Source organism: Thamnophis elegans, chromosome 4 (assembly GCF_009769535.1).
Source record: "Thamnophis elegans isolate rThaEle1 chromosome 4, rThaEle1.pri, whole genome shotgun sequence".
In the NCBI taxonomy this organism is placed as follows: Eukaryota; Metazoa; Chordata; class Lepidosauria; order Squamata; family Colubridae; genus Thamnophis; species Thamnophis elegans.
In genome coordinates this window covers 12,509,524-12,529,288 of record NC_045544.1, presented here as the reverse complement: position 1 = coordinate 12,529,288, position 19,765 = coordinate 12,509,524, and the positions used below count along the sequence as shown (strand labels likewise).

The 19,765-nt window shown below is 37.7% G+C and overlaps 1 protein-coding gene across 2 annotated transcripts in view; it reads right to left on the bottom strand.

Moving 5' to 3' along the window:
• FAM135A (family with sequence similarity 135 member A) overlaps positions 1-16,651 on the bottom strand; it is a 50,852-nt gene extending 34,201 nt beyond the window's left edge. For both annotated transcript variants that reach the window (XM_032214995.1, XM_032214997.1), the window contains exons 1-5: positions 16,189-16,651; positions 6,033-6,119; positions 4,000-4,125; positions 2,623-2,702; positions 1,545-1,684 (exon numbers count right to left, since the gene is read on the bottom strand). In XM_032214995.1, coding sequence (XP_032070886.1) covers positions 1,545-1,684; positions 2,623-2,702; positions 4,000-4,076 — 297 coding nt within the window. In that variant the 5' untranslated portion in view covers positions 4,077-4,125; positions 6,033-6,119; positions 16,189-16,651. The remainder of the gene's footprint in view (positions 1-1,544; positions 1,685-2,622; positions 2,703-3,999; positions 4,126-6,032; positions 6,120-16,188) is intronic.
• Between the last annotated feature and the right edge of the window lie 3,114 nt (positions 16,652-19,765).

Genomic DNA, 19,765 nt, shown 5'->3' with positions numbered 1-19,765 from the left:
CTATTTATATCAATGAAGTTTTTTATTAACTATATAGGTAGACCTTGACATGTCTTATTGCTTAGTGACCAAAGTTATGTTGAATCCCCCCCTCCCCAAAGATACCTATGATGTGGTCCGAATTTCCAATGGATAGCCACCCCACCCCCCAGTAGTCAGATGATTTATTTCAGGCACTTGGCAACCTGTCTGCACTTAGGGCCATTTATAATTTTCCAGTTATTACCACGAGGTAGGACATTTTGCCGAAAAGCAGTGTTTACAGGGGTCAAAGGGGTATAAATGGAGAGGAAGTAGGTGGGGGGGGGGGTGGAGGTAATCCCTGCCTTTTCTAATGCTTGGAGCTGAGAGGGACCAAGCCTGGAATGCTTTGGATTGAGATAGGTACTCATCTAGCAAGCAGTAAAAGTCACTTAACAATGGCAACGGGGATTGCCCATATTGCGCTCGCTAAATGATGCAGTCATTTGACACCTCACTTTATGATTGCATTGCTTTGTTTTCAAAACTCTGATACCAACTGTGGTTATAAGTGAAGGACTGCATGTATGCTTAGAATCAGAGAGAAGGTCCCATTCTAACCATTTGGACATTCCTCTGTTATCATTTAGGAAAATAGTCTCTACACTAGTTCACATAAGGTAAAGGTAAAGGTTCCCCTCGCACATATATGCTAGTCATTCCCAACTCTAAGGGGCAGTGCTCATCTCCGTTTCAAAGCCAAAGACCTAGCACAATCCAAAGACATCTCTGTAGTCATGTGGCTGGCATGACTAAACGCCAAAGGCGCAGAGAACACTGTTATCTTCCCACCAAGGTGGTCCTTACTTTTCTACTTGCATTTACATGCTTTCGAACTGCTAGGTTGGTAGAAGCTGGGACAAGTAACGGGAAGTCACTCCATTATGCGGCACTAGGGATTCGAACTGCCGAACTGCCAACTTTTCTGATCGACAAGCTCAGTGTCTTAGCCATTGAGCCACCCCGTCCTTTACTAGTTCACATAGTACCTATGAATAAGAGACTACAATGTCTTTGCCTTAGGAACCCTGAAAATAAATTAAATTCTAAAGTGGAAAAACAATTCACATTTCTTATCCTAATCTTATTCTTTTTCATTAAATTTGACAAATAACTCTGAAAAGATCCAGCAAGATTTTGATATACTGGTGAATTATAAACTGTTGTCTATTCCCCAAACATATACACACACACACCATGCTGGTAGGATGATATCATCAGGGCATCCCAATTTCTGTAGTATCTTGGTTTGTTTCTTTGCACAGAAACAGCACTGAACTGCTAATTTATTAATTTGAAATATTTGTCTTCTTCCCATTCTTCTAATGACTCTGACCTTCCTGAATGTTTTGGTTGTCTACTGACGTACACAGAATTTTGGAATAGATTAGTCTTCATTTACCAGGGTTTTTCCTACATTATATGGCAATCAGCCATACAGAACTATATCATCTATCTACCTAACTACCTACCTATCCACCCACTCACCCACCCATTATTAGTTAAGTAGATGCCAGTGTTACCTTTCTTTCATCCAATAGCATTTTAATTTTGAAGATCATTGCATCATTCACACAGACCTCTTCATTTTTGTAGAGAATCTGAAATGTTTTACTGCAGACTACATTGTCATGCACAGAAGCTGGGAAGGCAAGATCAGCACCTGAAACAAGAAAATTGCAAGTATTCATCATGGCTCAAAATTTACTGCTATTCTGATAACTGACATTTTTAAAGACTTTTTTTCCAAACAACTAGATATAATGTAATAAATTCTTTATCATTATCATATAATATAGTTAATATACAGCCATTAAACATAAAACATGTTGATGCATTAAGAAACAGAATGCTTAGTTAACCTCATGTTTATTTAATATTTGTAAATTAATTCCATTTCCCAGAATAAAAGTCCAAAGAATACATAAAGCCGGTGATGTCAGTAATCAGTAACATTAATAAAAGGAAAGTGAGCATACCTTTAAAATCAATGCAACCATTGTTTAAGTGTCTGTGTGAATGTATGCCATTAGCATGGCAAGTATCCACAATATTTTTAGGACTTTCTTAAACCATTGTTAAATTCAGCAATATATTAGTATTTTTTATTTGGTCTGAAGAGAAATCCTAGAAACATGCAAAGTATTTTCAATTCAAAATGTTCCAAATTTTAAATGGTTTACTGTTTTGACATCAAAAAAGATTGTTCAAACTTACTTACTAATCAGTAAGTTTAAAATATTACCAGAATGGAATACTGTGGATGAAACAATTTTGTAAAGTCTAAAACATAAATAAACATTGTGAATTCAAAGTAACTTTCATATAATTGTAAAAATTCCTTTGAGGTTTATAAATTTTTAATAAAATCTAAGCAATCTTCTATATTGAAATAGGATTTTGGCTGTTTTTCTCTATTTCCCTCCATTTCTTCAGAAGCCTTAAAATGTTTATATGCTCAGATTTTTCATAAATATTAAGATCAACTCACTAAAAATATTTAATATATAATGTAACATTAATAAGCTGATAACTTTTTAATAAAAGTACTATTAAACAGTAATAATAAGGCTTAAATACTAATGAAATATTTATATTTACTAGTTGCACGTAATAAGCTTGCTTCAATTTTGTGTGGTATTCTTGGAGGAATTTTCATAGATGCACGAATTTGATAGAATCTACAAGAAAGAAAGGATATTTCTAGAATTATTCTGTTCATGATGTTCACCTTTTAAACACTTTACCACAACTTTATACTAATATGGTTTTCAATAAGATTTATAGAGGGTATAAAAATAATGTAAAAATTACAAAAGTCAACAATTTACACATGGAGAGTAGAGAGATTGCTGCTAAAAATGCTATGTGCGTTAAGTGAATCATTGTTCACTATGGCACAATTTTGCCAGAAACCAAAAGTAAAAGTTTCATAAAACCCAGTCACGTGACTATGGGATGCTGCAAATGCAGCTATGTTGCCAAGCACACAAAGTGCAGTCATAAGTTCACAGAATTTCAGGTCCAGGTCATAAGTTCCCTCCTTTAGGTAGGTTGTAATTTTGAAGCAAAGCGAAAATAGGATTTTTTTTTAAACTATGTATAGAAATTCTTCTATGTTGTAGTTTTGATCCTTAATATCAACTCTTGCTTCTGGGCATCCAAGTGCTCTTGGAAACATTTTCAGAACTGGTTTGCTAATACATTCTTCCTATGCGTAAAGAAATTAACTGGTCCAAAGTCATTCATCTGCCTTTATTGCTGAGAAAAGATTAGAATTTAAATTTCCCTATTCCTAGTCTAGTACTTTTAACCACGACACCAAACTAAGTCTAAATCATACTTAGAATCTAATAAATTTTAACATGGAAATTTCTGCATTCAAACACAAGGAAAGGACATGTAAATATATGTTAACTTTCAATGCTTTAGTGTGATGTAATGAATATTTACTTCATTTTGCAAGAAAACAACAGCCATAAAGAAATTCCTTTCGTTGGGACATGAAAAAGTATAGTAATATGCACACAAATAAGATCAGGAATGAAGATACTGATCACAAAACTGCTGAACCATAAAAAACAGAAACCATAAACAAAAACCTTTAAAGGCTTTTGAGAAAACTCTAAGCCACAACTTTATTAGATTTATATTTATAAATGTCACAGAAACCTAAATATCAAGGTTTGTTTATGTTCCTTATCATGTAATTTAAAATCCTCATAGATTTGTTACAAATGTCACGTTAACATACCTTTTATTGCGCTCTCATCTATCAATTCAAAAAGATGATTCAAACTTATGTAGCTTTTCTTATATAAGTAATATTTATCTGGGTATGATCCATACCTCAAGTACTTTTTAATCTCAAGATACAGTCTGTATTAAAACACTCAATAAATCTCTATATACAAAGACTTTTGCAGTCATAACATCTGAATTTATAGCATTTATTGTATGGTAGGAAAAATAACTCACCCTCTTTGAAACAAATCCACATTATAAAATTTGTGGAGCTCCACAGAGAATTCTACCATTGCCTGTACTTCACTCATTTTTATGTAGATGGAGGAGCTGTAGTACAGTTACAAGGAATTTAAATTACTAAAAAGAAGGAAAAGAAGACAATTGATGTGACTCATAAGTGACTTTCATACTCATATATATCACTCATAAACATGATTTTGTACTAATTCACTAGCTGTTTTTTGCAATACAAAAAACTAAATTCTTAAGCTTAACATCCATTTTAGAATGACTTTTTAATGTTACAGAGAGGAGAAGGAAGCAGGTGAAAGAAAGTATCTCTTTATTTAAAGTGGCAAATTTAATGAATTTGGTTACAAAAATTTGTGTTCAATCTTTAATTATTCTTAAAATAGCAAAGTCTGCTGTATTAGATTCTGTAGCAAAGAAAATGTATTCTATTTCTTTTTAGTGACAGATATACAAACTTTAAAAGGAAGTTGCAGTTCCACAACAAGGACCTGTTAGGGTGGTTTGAAAATGACAGTGCCACAGAAACATTCTGACCACCAAACAACATCTTTCTTCTGTTGACATTTTTGTGAATGTCTGCAGAAGAAAACTGTCATGCATACAACACCTGTAGGTTTTCGTTTTCATGTGGGGCAGAGCTTCTAAATCCAATTATGTTGAATAAGCATATATCTGCAGGAAAGTAATTTAGCAATGTCAGCAGAAATTATGTTTAACTTATACATTCACTTGAGTGCTCTGATTTTCTGAATGCAGATAATGAGGATTACTTATTTTAACCTATTTTGGATGTAGCAGTAAAACCCAATTTAGCAATCAGGATATCATCAGGATCTACCTTTTGGATCTTCATCTCCTCTCTTACTCTAGTGCAGTGTTTCTCAACCTTGGCCACTTGAAGATGTCCGGACTTCAACTCCCAGAATTCCCCAGCCAGCGAATGGCTGGCTGGGGAATTCTGGGAGTTGAAGTCCGGACATCTTCAAGTGGCCAAGGTTGAGAAACACTGCACTAGTGTAGTTATGATGAAAAGATTGATCAATTTTAAAACAAAAGTATTTCCAAACTAAGAAGGATCTTTCATTTAAAGTATGTTTTGTTCGAACAAACCATTAGTCAATCAGTTGTAATTCTGGCTTGTTAATAAACCAAAACTATCTTAATGTCCAAAGTGGGCACTGGCCTTTTGCTTATTATGCTTTAAAATAAACTGAATCAAGTGCTGTCAATTAACATAGCAACCCAAAGCACACTTTTTTTTGCTTACTAATGAGCATTTGATACAATCCTTTCCAATAATTCAAACAATACAATGTCAATTGCATTACAGCTAAAGTAGGGTCAGTCAGACACTGTTGTATCCAAAAATGCATAGAATAAAAAGTAAAGTTATAAATAAATACTTCTCAAAGCACAATCCAGTAAAGACCAAGCATATTTGGTCATGTTCAGAAGTATCAGACTGGTAGTGTCAAGCTTTAAGCCTTTGTTAGTAATCTGTCTAATCAAATGTATATCTGCAATTCCCTTTGGTCAATAACACAGTATTTACTCCTCCTTACAATACTTAATATTTTGTTTAATTCTGTTCAACTAGTATAACGTGTTAAAGAGCCAGCAAGAAGACAGAATATTGTCTCCTTCATAAATTCATCAGCTTGGTAGTTAATACCATGTTTCCCCAAAAACAAGACAAGGAAAATAAGTGCTTGGCCTTATTTTCAGGGAGGTCTTATTATTTTTGAGGTGAAGGAGGAGGCAAGCGTGGTCACCTCATGGCTGTTTCTGTGTTGCAATATTTTCAAGAAGGGCTTATTAGCGGGGGAGGGCTTATTTTAACACATGCGCTCAAAAGCCCGATTGGGCTTATTATCTGAGGAGGTCTTATTTTCAGGGAAACAGGGTATAGATTTTCTAACTTTTTTTACAATATGGTAAGAGTGAGACTTAACACAAAAAATCTTACAAGTATGCATTTACAGTATTTCTAAATGAATAAGCTTCATCTTTACCTCTAATAATAAATAATCCATTTTAATGAAGGCAACAAGCAGTCTTCCAGTTCCTCATTTTTTGCAATCAAAACCATTCTGCTTACTCTGCATGGAAAAGAAAGCAAATTATGGAATATCTAAGTCCCATCTAAATCCAATCTATTTGAGTTTTTCATCAGAATAAAACAAAATATTAACAGTATTCCATGTGCCTCGGTGTATAATCATGCTGGCCTCATGATCATGGAAGAGTCTTCCAACAATGCTGGCAGAGGGGAAAGTGTCACCTTTACTTTGAAAGTGAATGCCTAAAAAAAAAACATTTGAAATGAAACCAACAAGTCTGGAATATTTTGTAAAAACTACATTATTTTATTGTGATTAAATGCTGGAAGAAAAAATAATCTATGGTAATAGTAAGTGGTACTTAATTTTAGAGAAAATTAAAAATCTATTATATTAAAATATGTTTTAATGCTGTATCTTTATTATAGTCTTTTATTTATCTAAATCTTAAGTTCATTTATATGTTGACTGTTCAACATCCTATGATTTAGAGCAACGTGCAACTACTAAATTGGTTTAGGCTAGTTTCTGTTCCCTTGTCACAAAGAAAATGCATCTCTGTTATATACTGTATGTCAGAGATGAGTTGCTCCCGGTTCAGCCCGGAGCAGGCGAACTGGTAGTGGCGGCAGGATGCTCTGCCCACCCGCCAGATGCTTCTGCGCATGCGTCCGAACGGTAGTAAAAAAAATTGGGACCACCACTACTGTATGTATTCTATGAATTCCATGCAACTGATTCTTTTCATATTCTACTTTCTCAAGGAAAAAAATATTTTCATCTGTAAGAGAAACAGTATTGTAACTATTAACAAACTTACAAGAGAGGCATTTTGGAATATAGTCTGAGCATTTTAATTGTTGCACTATTTAAATTTATTTAGAACATCCATATTCTGTTTTTCAATTAGTAAATGCACAATAAGATATTTAAGGTACATTTTCAGTTCATTAGGAGAGAAAAGCAACTAGCATTAGCAAGGATTGCCTGACTAATTAAGATAAGCAGAGAGCAAGACATGGATAAATAACCTTTTTTGTAGCATAGGGACTATATAATCTTTGTGCTCCACCTGGGGCTGCTGGTAGCAAGAAGTCACTGGGTAGAGTGGGAATTTTTTAGTCCTTAAGGGGGAATTAAAGAGCAAAATGACCAACTTTAAGGCAAACATTTTTCTCCTTCAGCTTCTCCAACATCAGCATACTAATGCAGCAGTTTCAGGGTTTTTAAGAAATGAATGACTGGGTCACATCATACGCTAATCATGTTCCTATTGAAAACAAAATAATTGTATGGCTTTAGAGAATAATTCTATAGTGCTTTCAGATAGAATTCTTGGAATTTATTAAATAATATTCCATATATTTAATAACTTAAGAAGAAGCTATGTTGGGGTATTTATGAGTATGGAAAAAAGAAGGCATAGAAAGTGATTTTTAAGTTGTAAATGTTAATGGTATAAACTGCTTTTCTGAAAACTGAAAGGGGGTATATAAATATTTGATACAAATAATTTTATATTTATACAGCATTCTGCAGTCTCCACTGGAGAGCAGTGATACAAATATTGCTTTACTGTACCATTCTAAGAGTGCTAACAACAACAAAAAGCTAACAAGCAAAGATCTAACACCTTATAGTTGTGACAAAAAGGATGTCTAGTGCTTTCTAAATAACCCTCTTTATTTCAATACACACACTAAATTCGCTTCTGCTCTGGAAAATAAATTGCTGCAGTTAGTGTTAAGGTGAAGTCATAATCTGTCATTTGGTTTAATTTATTTATTTAGGAGATTTATATGGCTGCCCATTCACTCTTGAGGATTCTGGGATGCTTACAAACAATAAAAACCCAATATAAAAGAATAAAAAACGATCTCTCCCCTTCCCAGTAACAACACATAGGATCATAGATAGAAAACAGGTTGGTCCTTTTTCCCATTCAATAAATTTTGATGATGAAAAGTATGACTGGTCTCAAAGAAGTTATCCTAAAAGTTGTTGTTCTTATTACCTGCCACATAATTAATTAACTACATAATTCTCATCCTCATCTATTGTGCTAATGTAATATTATGTAAAAATTTATTTTAATTCAGTTCTTTTCTAGATTGTTAGACTCCGACTGACAGGAACCCTATATGCAGAAAACCTTTCCACCATTGTGTGTCTTAATTAAGTATCTAAAATAAACACTGCATGCATTTAAATGTTCAGAATAGGTAGATAAAATAAAATGTTTCTGAACAAAAAATAAAATTAGAACTGTAAATATAAAGACTATACTATTAAAAAAATAAAGACAATCAAAGAATGTAAAGAATAAAGACTAAAAAGTGGTGTTTGAAATTATATAGCAAGCCTTAATTGAGCAGCAGGAATATAAAATACATTTAAAATAATAAAACACAACCATATAGATTTGCCCTTTTGCAAATATTTACTACATATAAAAAATAAGTAAAAGGGGGTATTTCTGTTAGGAAATATTTAATTTTTCAAATGTGCTAAACTAAATTTGAAGTGTGGTGCACAGCGTATGACGTATCATGCTTATGTTTTTTAACAGTTATAGAGGCAAAATCGTTAATTTGTTTTATTCCAGAATGCATATTAATTGAAGTAGATGACTACATTTATTATAAATAGAATGCAATTTCCCCCAGGTTTTATGTGGTAGTGTATATAATGAAAGAATCTCCTTCTCTGTGAGTTGAAACAAGCCATTCCTAGGATCTATGTACTCAAATCTTTTTATTTGAATACAAGTTTAGTCCTTGATTTGCAACCACAATAGGGGCTGAAAATTTTGTTATTAAATGGTATGGTCATTAAATGAGCTCGACTGCACCCAATTTTATGATCATTTTCCCGTAGTTGTTAACTAAATCACCATGGTCATTGAGTGAAACTTCATTTGATTGCCATTTGTGATCTTCCCTGCTGACCTCCCCATTGACTTTGCTTGTTGGAAGCCTTTGCAAAAGGCAATCAAGTGACCCTAGAACAGCGATGGTGAACCTTTTTTGGCTCGCGTAAGTTGGGAGTCGTGTGTGGGCGTGCTGCACCCATAATGCAATGCGCGACACCCACCCACCCCCGTGTGCATGCGCGCACTACAGGCACTCTCCTCATTTTTTGCAAGCTTTTTTCGCCCTCCCCAGGCTCCAGTCTTTATAGGAGCCTGGGGAGGGTGAAAACAGCCTCCTCTGCCCCCCCCCCCCGGAAGCCCTCCTGAGGCTTCAGGGACCTTCAGGAGTCTTCCCTGAAGCCTCCGGAGCAGTCAAAATGACCCTCCGAGCAAACAGGAAGTCCCTTCCGGTTTGCTCGGAGGGTCACTTTGAGCCCTGCGAAGGCTTCGGGGACCTTCAGGAGGCTTCCATGAAGCCTCTGGAGCAGTCAAAATGACCCGTTGAGCAAACAGGAAGTCCGTTCCTGAAGTTCGGGTTTGCCCGTAGGGCCGTTTGTTTGCGCTCCAGAGCTTCAGGAAGCTCATGAAGCCTCCGGAGGACCTCCGGGGAGGTTAGGGGAGGCTCTTTTCGCCCTCCACAGGCTCCTATAAAGACTCTGGAGCCTGGGGAGGGTGAAAAATGGCTTTAAAAAAGGGTGAACTCAGCTGGCCAACACGCCATGCGCGCTGGCCATCTGACAGGGCAGCGCCTTGCGTGCCCTGACAAATGGCTCTGCGTGCCACCTGTGGCATGCGTGCCATAGGTTCACTATCACTGCCCTAGAATGTTACAACTGCTTCAAATGCATGAAAATTGCCAAGCACCTGCATCACAATCATGTGACTGATGGGACACTGAGATGATCATTAGTCACTTTTTCTCAGCACTGTTGTAACTGTGAACAGTTGCTAAAGAAAAGGTGGTAAGTTTCAGATTACCTGTACTGTCATTGCTTCTGAAAGCTAAAAAGCTTAATGGGTATAGAAGCAAAGCAGGATACAAAGAAATACTTAGGCTCCTGCAAGAGGCTTGCACCATTCTGACAGATTTATATCACTTAAAGAGCTAAAATATATGTACAATCCTGCCCCCAAAGTCATATCAAACTCTGTCTAAAATTTACTTCAGCGTTGATAGGAACCCTTTTTAAAGAGAATGAGCCTAGTAACATTATACCTTCTTTGAAATATAGCTGTGTGGAAGGCAGTCTCAGTTCCATATAATAGGACAGTCAAATCATACACACCAGCATTAAAATAGCTATGCTATAAAATATCATTCTCCCTACTGCATTTGTTTGCTTTCATGGCTTTCCATTGTATCCTTAGGATCTTCCCCAACAACAAAATTCAAAAGCCTCAAATCCCTTTGTATTCTGCTTCTTCAAAGACCAACTTTTGCTTCCATAGAGACTTACAGAGAATACCACTTCTTGTACAATTCTGATCTTATACCAAAATACAATAGCTACTGCTATAAATTCTCACATAAGGATCAAAGGGTATAGGGTCATTGTGCAAATATTTGTGTTGTAAATGTTCAGAACTGAAAAATAATTATGTTTCCAAACAGGAACATCTCATTCAATTAGCGAGATAATGGCTATTAGGAAAAAAAACAACCAAATGAAATATTATGATATTTGAATCAGGAATAAATGAACAAAAAGCATTAGAATCTTCACATGGTTGATTTAAAATATAACCAGCTATTTACTTCTTAAATCTGAAAAGAACTATATTAGCTTATCCAGACTCCATTTTTTGATAGTTTACAGTCTAATATAGAATTTGATAGCCTTGGCCAACTATGTGAATCTCATGCAAAATCTGCCCTGCAACATACATAGGACAAACGATCCAGCATCTTAAAGCCACAGGACATGTAATTAATTTTGAAGGAACCAGGTTAATCTTCAAAACTGAACACTTCAACAAGAGAATAATTATGGAAGCTATCGAAATAGAGAAACACCCCCACAACAGAATAAACGTGACGATACCTCCCGCTTACCAGACATCTGGAAACCAGCCCTAATCAACAAACAAGCCCCACCCACCACCCAGGCCATTACAACACGAAACAACGGACACACAGCCAGCACCAATCAGCACCAATCTACCAATCATGATACAACCACACAACCAATCATTCCACTTATTGAAACAAAGCCAGCACTCCACACCCACCCACCAAGATTTATAGAAAGACGGCAGCTCCGACCACGCTATAAGCCCAAAACCCAGCCTGAAGATGGTGAGACCTCGCCGAAACGTTGCCAAGACAATCTCAATCTTACCCGAATACAAGACCAGCATACCTACACCCGTGAAAATCTACAAATACACACACACACACACACACACACACACACACACACACACGAGGCCTATGGCTACATGAAATTCCTGAAAATCTTTAATATAATTCCCAAAGGCCTTTTATAAGTTACCAAGATCCCCTAACATTTAGAGCCATGGCCCCCAATATTTTAGGCACCAGGAACCAGTTCTATGAAGAAATGTTTTCCGTGAACTGGAGGGGGTATGGTTTTGCATGCTGCCTGCATCCCATGGATGAGGCTTTGCTTATTTGCACAACCCAGTTGCTGGCACCGGTCTATGGACCGGAGGTTGGGGACCTCAATCTAGAGGCATGCTACGGGACCCAAACAGGCAGCCCATACAATCTCTAGTTTGTTAGGTCACTTCTAGCAATGAGAAATAGTACATGGGACAAGCATTTGGCAGTGCTTGGTCAGCTTTACTCAAGGGGAAGAGCCATCTTTACGGCTATTCACCATAGGCCGGAAACCCCAGAAAAATTACTGTGGTTTTCCTAAGGAAGGTCAGGAAAAACATCTCAATCCTACCAAAACTGGGTGGTTGTGGTTTTTGGAACTAACTAGGCGCAGGGATTTTCCTCAAAGTTTGTCTAGCCAATATGATCTGGTACAGTGGGTGTGCTCTGGTCCCCTTGATTAAACAGTGACATCTTTCAGAAGGGAGAAAGTATCCTTCTCTGTGGTAGGACCTACTCTCTGGAATGAGATCCCCCTGAGATCTATACACCCTGATAGTAGTCCAAAAAACATGGATGTTTTACCAGAGAAGGATTAATAGAATTTCTGATGTTTTTATATATTATGGACTAAGCAACACTCTCTACATGAGGGTACTTTTGAAAATTTGGAAAGTTATAACTAGTACAGAATGCAGCTGCAAGGACAGTTCTTAGGACTACTAGGGTGATCTTGCATTGCTGTTGCGCAAGCTGCACTAGTTGCCAGTTTGCTTCCAAGTTCAATTCAAGGTGTGGTTATTACCTTTAAAGCCCTTTATGGCATGGATTGAACGCCCTTTATGGCATGGATCCAGATAACCTAAATAACTGTCTTTCCCAATGAACTGGCCCACCCCACCTACATTGGACAGGTGGAATAGGATGCTGAAGGACCCCGGCAGTCAAGAAAAGTTGGCTGGCAGAGAAGCGTTTTTTTCTGCCATGGTTCCTGCCCTCTGGAACATCATTCCTCCTCACGTAGCATGTTGTTGACCTTCCAAGAGCCTGGAAATCTGGCTTGGCCAAATGGCCTGGGACTTTTGATAGGAACATATCATACTGAAGGTAATTAATGGACTGAGATAAGATACCACCTCCATCCTGTGTGTATTCTGCTCCCTCTCTTGCCATGTTTGTTCATTTTAAGTCAATTTAATGATTAATGAAATTAATGAAATATTAATAATCTTAACCTTTATTATTTTAATGTTTTATCTTGGAGAATTTAGTTTATGTAAAAAATTCTCAGCAGTTTCTTCAACTCTCTATGTACCACTAATTACTTCCCTACATGGAAATTTATTTCTCTGGTCTTAAATTTTGGCTGGATCATTTGATACAACTAAAAACAAAGTTATGATTTAAATTCATAAAAAGGAAAAAAAGGAAATTTGAAATAGGATTTGAAATTAGTTATAATTGGGGAAATGCTGTTGTTAAAATTAAAAAAAAAAGAGACTTTGAAGGCTGAACACTAGAGGGAACTACATGGAATTAAAGATTACAATTAAAAAACAATAAATTTAATTTAGTCATAAAAAATGGATTAAAATTGTCCTTAACATTGGATATATTGACAGATTTCTGAAAAATAGATCTTGAAGTAAATTTTAAGGATGTTTTCCATAGTAGATAGTTTAAAAGATTATGGAAGAAGAATAAGACTGAGACTGAATTGAAAGTGGTTTTAAAAATGACAAGCTACAAAAATGATATGGGAAAATGTGCTACACTGGCCATATTAAAGATCGACATTGTTATAAGTTAAAGAAATATAACATTTATTTGATCAAAGTTAAAACAGCTATGTTGTTATTTCTGATAATCCTTAATGGAATTTTCCTTATTATGACTGAACAAAGAGGCTTTAAGGATTTGTTTATAGATGTGAGATAATTTACTGTATTTTAAAATACTTTTTTACTATCTTTTTTACTAAAATTATTTTTGCTTGTTGTGATGAAGTTGGAAGTAATTTCTTATAAGGTATTATGGTTGGCTCATAATATCAGAATATGCTTTGCTTTTTCTTTATTCTAAGCAGTGACCTGAAAGCAATAAGTATGGCATGTAAATTTAATATATTACTATTACATTATATGATTCATTTGGTAAGACGCTAGACCTGTGCACCACTGAGGTTGGTAGCTCTGGGGTACGATTTCCGTGAGCGAATAAACCGCGGAAGGGACAAGAAATGAGCCTCCCCCGATTGCCTACTGGCATTCAGGCGTCCAGTGGGTAAAGATAACACTGCCTGAAAAAAATCCTTTCAAAGAGGCAGTCAGCTGACTAGGTGATCCCTGGCTAACACATGCCATACGCTAAGTAAATAAATTACTGTTCAAGACGTGAAGTCACAGATGCCAGTTCTTTAACTGGTGTTGGTGTTCATATACATCATGTTCTTCCCAAGAATCTAGGATTCGTAACGGATCATTATAATATATGTGGGGATCCAAGCAAGGTGGCCTTTTGCAATTGACAGATGGAAGCTTTGTCAATGTGCAGATTTTCTAAGTGCTGTCCAAGATTTTTCAGTATGGCACCAATAATAGGCATCATTAATAGCCTACAAAGCCACAAATCTAAGCAGTGCCTGTTTACAATTCTGATTTGATGGCCATTCATAAACTTACAACTTACAATATATAGTGAAGAAGATATAATAATGACTTATATCAAAATTAAGTAGATTATATTGTCAAAAAAGTATGGGCAACAACTGGGTATTACTGTGAAACCTTGAAATGAATAAGGACCTTGTATTTGAAGGAATATGTTAGGAAGAAAAAAATGTTCAACAAAAACTTATGCTAGAATAAAACTGATGCAACACAGCCATCTCTCTGAAAACATTCTGTGTGTGTGTGGTTTTTTGTGTGTGTGTGTGTGTGTGTGAGAGAGAGAGAGAGAGAGAGAGAGAGAGATCCACTTTATTACTTTACAATAGTTACATCCACAATAAATCTTTGCTTATAACTTTTAATTGAGTAAATACATTTTAATTTGAGGTAAGGAAATTTCATTCAAAACCACTATAAAACCAAAGTTATGGTTCATTTATGTATAATCTATCTATATCTATCTATCTATATCTATATCTATACCTGGAAGCACCAAGCCGAGCAAACAAGCCTGAAGATAACGAATGAGACTTTGTCAAAACGTCGCCAAGACATCTGCAATTTTACGCGGGAGAAAACCCGAATAACCAGAGACCTACATCTATATCTATATATCTATATATCTATATATCTATATATCTATATATCTATATGTATGTATGTATGTATGTATGTATGTATGTATGTAAGAAAAAAGTAGCAAATACCAGAATTGTAGGGAGGTCATTTCTAAGGATCCTTTTGAGGTCATTGCCAATCAATGTAACCAATACATTGAAGAAAAAACGGTAAAAGGTTTAAATTAATTTAATTATTTATGTATCATGAGAATGGCACTTTAAGGTCATACCGTGGGAAGTTATCTGTAAGCCGCCAGGATCCACCACAAGTTGGGAAGCCATATAAATTTTCTAAATAAATAAATTATATGCTTTGGTAGATCAAACAAATCATGATAATAATAAATAACCCAATCAAGTAGATATAAACCAACACACTCTTATATGTTAGGACACACAGGTACAGTACCTAAAAGCCAGTAAAAGAACTGTTTTTATAAGGTATTAGGTGGCTTTGGCAGAGTTAAACCAGGTCACACTATTATCCTAGGAATGTGAAGAATGTATATTTCTATAGTCTGGAAAAAAAAATAGCGGATGTCCCTAGAAAGCAAATACCAAAGTTACATCTGGTTATACATAGCATCATGAAATTAGGCAGGAGAGGTCTTTCCCTTCTATTCCAGCTTAAAAAATAATAGTTAGAGAACCAAAGGCACCAATAACCGCAGAACAGAAACAACCCCGAAACCCCGCGAAACCAAAGGGAAAAGAGCTTTTTTATGGTTAGAAAAATAACCAGGTTTTTCTAAGACGATGGAAAAGCTGTAAATTCGCGGGCCAGCTCGGCTGCCTCAGCTTGAACTACACACAGAAACGTGAGGAAAACTTATTTTTCGAAGAAGGCGAGAAGCCAAAAAGGACCTTTCGGTACTCTCGAGTTCGTACGCACGGGATGAAGAAGGGAGGGCGAAGGGGAAACGCGGGAAGGGTTTTCCTTAGGATCTTTTTCTTTGGGGATTTAAAAATAAAATTAAGCCAGAAACGAAAAGGGGGAGGACACAGAAACACAGAGAGAGAGAGAGAGAAAAACGCCAGGTTTTCTTCCTTAGTTTGAGGGAAAACGCCACGGATCGACCCGGCTAGACTGAACCACCACTTTCCATTATTTATTATTATATTATTATTATTCATTTTTTATTATTTTTTTAACGTTTTGGGGACCCCCTTGATGAAGCCCCCCCCCCCCGATTTGTTTCCTCAGGCTGCTTCTGCCCTCTTCGCGCGAAAGGGAAGGGACGGCCCTCTTCCCTCAGCAATAAACAAGCCTTTCGCTTCGGGTTCCCCCACCCGGGCCCCGCCAACCCACCCGAAACAGGCTTGCCCGCTCGCCGGCAGCGGCACCCACCTTGCCCCGTCTCCGCCTCGCCTCTTCCGGATCTGCTCGCTGGCTTCCCCCGCCGAAGACGAGCCCAGGCCTCAACCACAGCACCGGTGTGGCGTAACGCGAACATCCGACGCCGGCTCTCTCTCTCTCTCCCCCCCCCCCACTCCTCCTCCTTCTCTCCCGCTTTCCCGGCCGAGCGGCCCGTGTGTTGGGGAAGCGAGTATGAGCCTCCGCCGCCGCCGCCGCCGCCGCCGCCACCAACGGCGACCAGAGGCGGCGTGCGCCGTAAGGGCTGGCAGGGAGTTATGCCCCGAGGGCGACGCTCCGCGGCCAGTGCGGCATCCCGAGGGGGAAGTGCGGAGGGGGGAGAGAGAGAGAGAGAGTTTCCCTGGGTGCCGGGCTCGCGACTGTCCTCGCCGCCGCTCCCGCTTTCCCGGAGCTCGAGTTGGAACAGGAGAGCTCGTCGCGGCGGCCTTCCCCCCCCCCCCTCTCTCCCCCTGCTGGGCCGTTCCTGGTTGGAGCGCCCCCTACTGGGCCGTGCGTGGTACCGCTGGGACCAGTCGAAGGGCTGCCGCTGCTGCCGCTGCTCCCTCTGGCCGGCCAGCAAAACGGAGGTGGGTGGGCGGATCGGGGGCAGCGCGGGGCGCTTTCCGAGGGACCCTGCGGGGCACCTCTTCCTTCCACCGCTACCGCCGCTCTGGGGATGCTGAAGGACGAACCGGGGAAGGAGAGGGGGCGTTGACTTACGCGCCTTGGCCCGAAAGAGCTTCTCCTCCCGGTGAATTCCTGGGAAGGGCTGGAGAGGGGGAAGCCCGTTTTGCTGCCTCGGCTTCAAGAAGCGGCCAGGCGCCACACACCTCTTTTACGCTCCCGGTTTTACATGGGAATATTCGCCTCGCCGAGTCTTCCCAGTGAACGGAGCCTCGGGGACGTGGAAAGCCCCCGAAAAGGGACGTAAATTAAACATGTGGAGCGATCCGGCCTTACAACGAATCCCCGAGTTCTCCTTGGGATCGCAACCAGGTGGTGACTTCTCAAAAGGCGCATTTCAAAAGAGGCAGGACGGGTATCACTAGAAAGCCAGCTAATCTCAGGAACAAAAGTCCAGCTCTTTCTTCAAAGGCTTCTTATCTTGAATTAAAAACCAAACCAAACCCTTGAGGAATGTGGCCCTCAAATAACCAGCGGTTTATCTCATCAAGATATAGTACCAGGGGGGAAAGAAGCAGATAAAGTGGCAGATAAAAAGTGTGGCGTATGCAGTGTTATCTCATATATTTTTAATGGGAACGATTAAACTTCAGCTTCCAAAACAAGTTCTGGCATATATGTATATTTTGAGCTGTTCAGATGGCTTGCATACAGGGTTTTTTGTTTTTGTTTAAATAGGACAGTAGTTGTGTTGCATATCATTATAAAAGAGTACCACGCAGAAATTCTAGTTATGTTAATAATATGGGTGTGTTATGTGATCGTTCAGCCTGTTTGGTGCGAATCAAGTACATTATTTCAGAAACCTTGTAAGGTCTTCCTGTTACAAATAAGTGGAGAGATAGTGACTTGCTTTAGCGTTCCTCCTAAGTAGCTAAAATAGGAAAAAGCAATGGAGTGAAAATGATAAGCCTCCCGTTGAGTTGGAAATTATGTAAATGGAAGGTCATCATAGAAACTGGAGCTTTTGTTGAAAAAGATTTGTGATGACCAGGGTAAATTTTCTTCCAATTTTGAATTGATTCCTTGGGAGGGACATAACCTAAAGTGAATAATTGAGATGGAATAAGTTTAGGAGGATGTACTTATTGCTCTTCAAGGTGTGTTCAAAGTGTGATAAATTTTATAGAAGTGACAATTTAGAAAGCCAATCCAAAGACACTCTGGAAAAACCAATCAAGGTGTTTCAAGGAATTTGCACTTCAGTTTAAACAACACATTGTAGATTCCCTCAATTCCTATATTTCAGTTCCTCATTTTTTTTAATGACTTGGCTGGTTAAAAACTGGAATGCTCTACCTGACTCCGTTGTTACATCCTCAAACCCTCACAGCTTCAACCTTAAACTGTCTACCGTGGACCTCACCCCATTCCTAAGAGGTCTGTAAAGGGGGCGTGCATAAGCGCTCCAGCATGCCTGCCATCCCTGTCCTACTGTCCCCATTTATTTGTATTCATTTACGTTGTTCATGTCCATGTTCATACTTATACTTGCTATTTTGTACATGTTTGATAAACCAATAAATAAATAAATAAATAAATAAATAAATAAATAAATAAATAAATAAATAGATGTTTTCCAATTCTGATGTAAATATTGTAAAAAGGATTTTTTTTCTGGTTCCAAGGTCCTTGTTATATGTTATAATTAGCTACCCACCAGTTCGGACCAAATATATGCATAGATGTTTTTTTTAATGGAAATCATGTGGGCTACGAAAAAATTCATATGAAAAAATGAGTTTGAACAACAACACTCTGATTTCCGTTTAGTTCAACGCATTGGCCTCAATGAGAGTTTTTGTCTCCATACCAAATAATCAGTCATCTGCTGTTGGATTCTATTAAAAACACTTGTGCACATTAAATATCAATGTGCTGGGTGAACTCAGTCAATGTATTTTATAATTTCAGGCTTGGTGTGTTGTGGTGTGTACTCAGCTTGTGGTTCATGCCTAATGTATGGCTTATCATGTGGGAAAACTCATACACTATTTTTTCAATGGTTTACTAGTCATCTCTTACTTTGGTCACCATTGACATATACTTCCTGTTTCTTTGTGATATATAGAAAATCAAAGCAAAGGCAGTAAATTAGATTGAACCAAACAAGATACTGGAACACTGAGTTTTTATCTACCCTGTGATACCCATGTTTCATTGTCACACATGAATCAATTGCCAAGTATCCGAATATAAATCACCCATGGGGGTGCTACAACGGTCAAAAGTGTGGGAAATGGTCATAAGACACTTTTTTCAGTGCCATTGTAACTTCAAACAGTCACTAAACAAACTGTTGTAAATCAAGGACTAGCTATATTTGTCATTGTGGAACTCCTGCTTTGAAGCTTTGTATCTAAAAGCTGGAAAGGTGAGATAATGAAAATAAAACAAATTTTGGTTACAATAAATTAAAAAGTGGCATTAAGATAACTTTAACATTAGAAATGAGAAATATAATAAAATTTCTTAACTACGATAAATTAATCCTGAATTATTATACAGCATTTTTTTTTGCAATCTAACATGAAACAAATCACTTGTTTAAAATTAAGTGTACATAATTAACATGCTTGTTTCATTTTTTAAAAAGCTCATTTCAGAATACCTGTTGATTCTCATTGTTAAATGTCAGATTCTGTTTTTTTCTCTCGTTCTACTAGAAGGAATGATATGAAAGCAGTGTTAAACCTAGAATATTCCTGCTGACCAAAAGGTAATAGCTGATTTTCTCCTCTTTTTTTGGTTACCAATATAATCTGTTTCAGTGGTTGGAAGATCCTCTTATCTTCCAAAACAGTTATGGAAACACCAAGAATTGTAGCATAAACTATTGCATCGTCTTATTCCTTCATGGATGGAAAAACCACTTTAATTTTGGGGC